The 6,000-nt window shown below is 41.5% G+C and overlaps 1 protein-coding gene across 2 annotated transcripts in view; it reads right to left on the bottom strand.

Moving 5' to 3' along the window:
• Window positions 1-254: 254 nt before the first annotated feature.
• GLT1D1 (glycosyltransferase 1 domain containing 1) overlaps window positions 255-6,000 on the bottom strand; it is a 92,025-nt gene continuing 86,279 nt past the window's right edge. The window contains exons 12-13 of one of the 2 annotated variants that reach the window (XR_011362262.1): window positions 1,742-2,100; window positions 255-1,150 (exon numbers count right to left, since the gene is read on the bottom strand). Coding sequence is in view for 1 of the 2 variants with exons in the window: in XM_069964022.1 (XP_069820123.1) it covers window positions 1,942-2,100 (159 nt within the window). In the remaining variant the exon portion in view is untranslated. Of the gene's footprint in view, window positions 2,101-6,000 lie in introns of both variants that reach the window. The other variant, XM_069964022.1, reaches the window with a different exon arrangement.

The following is a 6,000-nucleotide window of genomic DNA, read 5'->3' as shown; positions in this document are numbered from 1 at the left end:
CTTTTCTTTTCTCCTTTGCATTGGATGCACACAGACACATATACAGCAACATGAGGGATAAATTGACCCTTGCTAATAGGGAAGACTAGCTTCCCCTTCAATACATCATCATGGCAGTGACACCCTCTAAACCCTGTTACATTTAAATATAACTTTTGATATGTTGGTGCCCATGGTGAGACTTATTGTTCATTCCATACTTGTTATTATCTTTTCAGCCTCCTTACCCCAGTTCTGAGCTGCTGCTTTCTGCTGAAGAAACAAAGTCAGGTGTGTATATAATAGAACAGGGAGTGAACGGAGAACAAGGGGGAAGCAAGCAGTGAGCTCATAGGCCGGAACTCGATTTTCCAGGTAAATCATGGAGCAGCCTTTACAAAGAAGCTGCAATGTTGCAGTTAAAGCCAGGCAGGGAGTTATTTACATCAGCCATGTCAGAAGGAAGGGTAGAGAGAGAAAAGCTCACACATAGATTTTTGTATTCTTAGCAGAGAGAAGCAGCTCAAAACTGGGGGAAGGAGACTGAATAGATAATAACAAGTATGGAGGGAATTGTTAGTCTCACCATGGGCAGCAACATGAAAAGTTACGTTTGAGTGGAATAACCCTTTAAGTCATATTACTAGCAGAGTTAAGAAAACTTTGAGCCTATAGCTGTATATTTATGTTTTCCAGGACTCTCAAAGGCTCCATTCAACTGTAGCGGTCACTACTATTCAAATGGCGCACACTCGGATTTGAACCCTAACATGCTCAAAGTTTGCTGAACTTTAACTACTAGTAAGCCCCTTTAGGCCATGTTCCCACTATGTCTTTTTATGTAAAATAATGGCTGATTGGACGTAAATAATGATCATTATCATAAAACGGCAGCTTTTTCTTAAATAAAAAACAAACAAAAAAACAACAACAACAAACACAACAACAACATTGTGGGAACATAGCCTTACACTGGGGCCACGCAGACTTTTGGTTCCCAAAGTGAAACAGCACTACTGCAAAGAGATCTCACCGATTCATTATGAGACACAAGGTTGCAAGCACTGAACCAATTGTACAAACCGGCCCAGACACTTCTTCAACATCCAAAAAGTTTGAGACAACCTTGTATTCTTATATCAATCTCCGTGTGACTCCTCGGTAACTGTCGCTGTTGTGAATACAAAATTAATAAGTTAAAATAAACTGTTTTCTTGTAACTTTGACACATTAAAAATAAATGAAAAATTCTATGCAGTTATGCCAGATGAAAGAACACACACCTGACATAAAAGGAAATCTGTCACTAGGTTAATGGTGCCTCAAATGAGGGCAGCATAAAAGTGAAAGAAATGCTGAACAGATCGATGTATTACTTACATCATTTTGTTCAGCCGTTCTCCTAATATGCAGGAGAATAGAATTCTTGCCACATCCCTCCCCCTCCAGCTGCTGATTTACAGTTGATTGCTATGCATGGCTGTATAACTATCAATCAGCAGCTGGTGGGTGGAGTTTACTGCTGCTTATGGATATCCAGGACTACTGGGCTGATGCACATAATGGAGAGGACTACTCATCGTCTATGTTATTCAGGAGGAGATCTCTGGATCACCTGCACAGGACAATGTAAGTGATACATCATTCTGTTCAGGTTCTCTGTCACTAGTTTAAGCTACACCACAAACCTACTGACAGTCTCCCATTTTACCTTGTATGCACAAAATAACACTTCATTCCCTTTACTAAATGTATAACTTACCATTTAAACAAAAAGACAAAAAAAATATTTATACTTTTTATAAAAACTAAAAAATATTTGTGAAAACTGTTCAGATAAAAAAAATCTTAAAAACATCCCTTATTTTAAAGGCCTAAAAACAAATTTAAAATGTGAAACTCTCCAGTCTGTCTTATAGAGCTGGAACATGTATACGGTATATCCATGGGGTTAGTTTCACTTCAAAGTCCCACAGTCAGGCAGAGTCCAACGAGATTTTGATAGGTTTCCCTTTCAAGCTCCCATGAATGGTTAGTGCGAATATAGTTCTTTGCATTATGAGTAATTCTCCTTTTCAGGTCCGGTTCACTCATCAGTCTCTTAGCCAGTTTGACAAATTCCTAAAAGAGAACGGAGAAGATCAATAAAGGCATCACAATCCTTCAAGGAGGTGTCACATGATCTACAAAGAGAGGAGACACTGCATCACGCATGACTAGTTCAGGTCTCATTCACACCCGCAGCTACAACTGAAACAATTTACAGCAAATGAATTTCCCAAAAAAGAAAATATTTCATTCGCAGAGTTCTCCCTAAAGCACAGTTTAAAAAAAAATAATCAATAATTAGACGATTAGGTTACCATTGTAGCCCCAAAGGGCTTTATTTATTTTAAACATTTTCTTTCAAATCAACTGGTATCAGAAAGTGATATAGATTTGTAAATTACTTCAATTTGAAAATCTCAAGTCTTCCAGTACTCATCAGCTGCTGTATGTCCTGCAGGATATGTTGTTTTCTTTTCAGTCTGACACAGTGCTCTCTGCTGCCATCTCTGTCCGAGACAGGAACTGTCCAGAGCAGTAGAAAATTCCCATAGAAAACCTCTCCTGATCTGGACAGTTCCCGACATGGACAGAGGTGGCAGTAGAGAGCACTGTGTCGGACTGAAAAGAAAACAACACTTCCTGCAGGACATACAGCAACTGATAAGTATGGAATGACTGGAGATTTTTAAATAGAAGCAAATTACATATCTATATTGAAACTGAACTTTCTGAAACCAGTTGATTTGAAAGAAAAAGATTTTTGGATGACCTATTTAATATCACCTGGTTGACACCAGCGCAGGGATCCCCGTAGTGGTGTCTATTTTTCTAATCGCCACCCAGTTCCCACCATCTGAACTGGTTTCTTCATATACAAATAAGGCCGCTCTATGCACTGAAGGAGGGTCCCCAATACACTGATATCCCCTCCCCTTGTTAATGCACCTCAGAGTCACCAGGGGAAGGGCGTCCGTGTTTTCGGTACAATGGGGGCGCTGGCCCACTTCCAGTCCATAGAACAGCCTTATCTGCTCATGAAGAAATAAAATGGTCTAAACATAAAAACAGAGGTGCCACAAAAGATCCAATCAGCCGACAAGCGAGTCAATTCTGGCCCTTGTACACGGGCCGATTATTAAAATGAGTGCTCGTGAACGTTAATCGGCCCATGTAAAAGGGCCTTTACACTGCAGATCTAAATTGCCTCTTTGTTTGGCTAAAAGCTTTTAACCTGGACCACTCTTAAAGGGAACCTGTCACCAAGACAATGCTATCTCATCTATGACCATCATGTTATAGAGCAGGAAGAGCTGAGAAGATCGATATATATATCTTTGTGGGGAAAGATTCTGAGTAATGTGTAACATGTTGATTAAAATCCCGACTCATTCTGTGATAAGGAGTCCAGTGGGCGGTGTCACTCAATAGACTGGACTCTTTAGCATGGAAACATCAGAGATTTTAATTGATAAATGACAAGTTATATTGAATCTTTTCCCATAATGACATATATCAATCTGTTCAGCTCCTTCTGCTCTATAACATAATGACGATAGCTTAGGTAGCATTTTAATCGTGACAGGTTCCCTTCAAGTAAAAAACATGACTGCTTTTTCTCCACAAACAGTGCCACACTCGTTGACAAGTTCTGTGTGCTATTGTGACTTAGGGTAGTATTACACGGGCCGCTGAAATGTACATAAGCGCCGATCGGCGCTCGTTTACTGGGCCTATTACACGACCCGATAATTGTTTAACAAGATCTGCAGGAACATCGTTACCGATGTCCTTGCAGCCCTTTTTTAAACTTTATATATTACCTGTCTATGCTGCAAGGCTCCTCTTGTTCTGTGCTTCTCCCTGGGTCCGCGCACTGCAGCTTCAGAGCGGCCTGTCTCAGCTGACTCTCAGCCAATCACTGGCCGTGGCAGTCCTGGACAGTGATTGGCTGAGCGGCCTGTCAGCTGAGACAGGCTGCTCTGAAGCTGGAGTGCGTGGACCCGGGGAGAAGCACAGAACAAAAGGAGCCCTGCAGCCTGGATAGGTAATGTATTCTTTGCAGATTGTCAGCGCCAGCCGCGCACAGCTACAACACATAGCAGTGGGCGGTCAGCGCCCGACAATTATAGGTCCGATCCTATATCAACGATCATCGGCTGATCGTTGTCTTTATTACACGGAACGATAATCGTCTGGATAGGGCCGATTCGGCGGATTATCGTTCCGTGTAATAGTACCCTTAGTTTGTGGGCAGGTGACGCACTATTTTTTGGAGGAGAGCAGCCATGCTTTTCTAATCCACTGTAACCCCCTCAATGCTTTGCTGCTACACCATTACATTTGCAGTTTATGTAACTACATGTCCTGTGCACGTCAGTCCTGTCTGAGCTCATCCCTATGCGAATGCCCACACAATGGGGAACATATTCACTGTAATTGCAATCAGTCTCTATCAGCAGACTTTCTGCAATATTCAATGGAAGTGGTGTAAACCTTGAAGTCCTACTTACCATTAATCAATGTCTCTGACTAAAGTCAGACTTGCGATAATCTACTCTTGTTGAATCTGCTCAGAGTAAAGAACTTTGTGTCATGACTTTTGATTTTTCCATGTACATATCCACACGAGGGCTTATTTTATGGGTAGTATAAAAGTTTTTTTGTGTGTTTTCTCTTAGGGGAGATTTATCAAACATGGTGTAAAGTGAAACTGGCTCAGTCGCCCCTAGCAACCAATCAGATTCCACCTTTCATTAGTTACAGACTCTTTGGAAAATGAAAGGTGGAATCTGATTGGTTGCTAGGGGCAACTGAGCCAGTTTCACTTTACACCATGTTTGATAAATCTCCCCCTTAGTGTTCATTGTGCACATGTTAAAGGGGTATTCCACTCATGATGTATAAATATCATGTCGGGAGCAGGGGAACAGTTTGAATCTCTGTGGCACTATAATAAAGCAGCCGCACGGCTCTAGTATTACAGTGCAGCGGAGATGCAAACTGTTCCCCCGCTCCCAGCACAATATTGATACATCATGCCGGGTGGGGAAACACTCGTTTACAGGTCTTTCCTGTCCATAGGGCCCGTAAGTCCAAGGAATAAACAGAACTATAGGAAAACATTCAAAATGATTATTTCATGACATATATTGTTTGATCAAGATGTGTACTTAAAGGGGTTATCCCCCTAAGAGTTAAAAATTAAATTAAATCTAGCTGGTCTTACTCATCAAATCCCCCTGAGTATTTTAAGCAGTCTCCTGTGTTTCTAGCTGTTGCCATTCCTGAGTTATACGTTTTTCTAAAAGTCGATCTATATCCAAGATAGGAAACTACATTTCCCATCATGCATTTCACTGACTGGCGTACGCACCCCCTTAGCTTTCTTTCCTGCCCACTGCTGTCATTACTATTGCACAGTAAACACAGGACTGTTTTGTTCACGGATTATGCATCACATCAGCCCAATATGTATTCCATACTAGCTGATGATGTAGCAGAGCTGATGCGCGCATGGTGTAGATATGTGCGGCATAATGTGCATCTGTTTACCAGGGGGTGGGGGTTGTAGTATAGGTTTAGATCTCTGCTTGCTGAAAGTGAATGAAAACATTCTAGTTCTGTCCAGACTCTAAGAACATCCATAACACTTATAAAAGCCATGACACAATATGCCGGCATTTACTGACAGCAAGCAGAGACAGAACTATAACTTTTCATATTACAGAAACCAGGGACACATATAAGTCTATGGAAGCAGCACAGGTGCATGGAGATGATGCAGATAATGTCTCCAAGTCAATTGACCGCTAACCAAATCCCCAGAGAGGAGATCACATGTCCTGTGTGAGGGAGAAGAGGGGGCTGAGCGTTGTCAGAGTGGACACAGAGAAGATGGTTGTAGACATCCAGAGTGGATAAGTATGAGAGGAAAAAAAAACAAACAGGATGTTAGATTATTAGGTTAGGTTA

This window comes from Dendropsophus ebraccatus, chromosome 3 (assembly GCF_027789765.1).
Source record: "Dendropsophus ebraccatus isolate aDenEbr1 chromosome 3, aDenEbr1.pat, whole genome shotgun sequence".
Lineage (NCBI taxonomy): Eukaryota > Metazoa > Chordata > Amphibia > Anura > Hylidae > Dendropsophus > Dendropsophus ebraccatus.
This window is presented reverse-complemented; position numbering and strand designations above follow the sequence as displayed.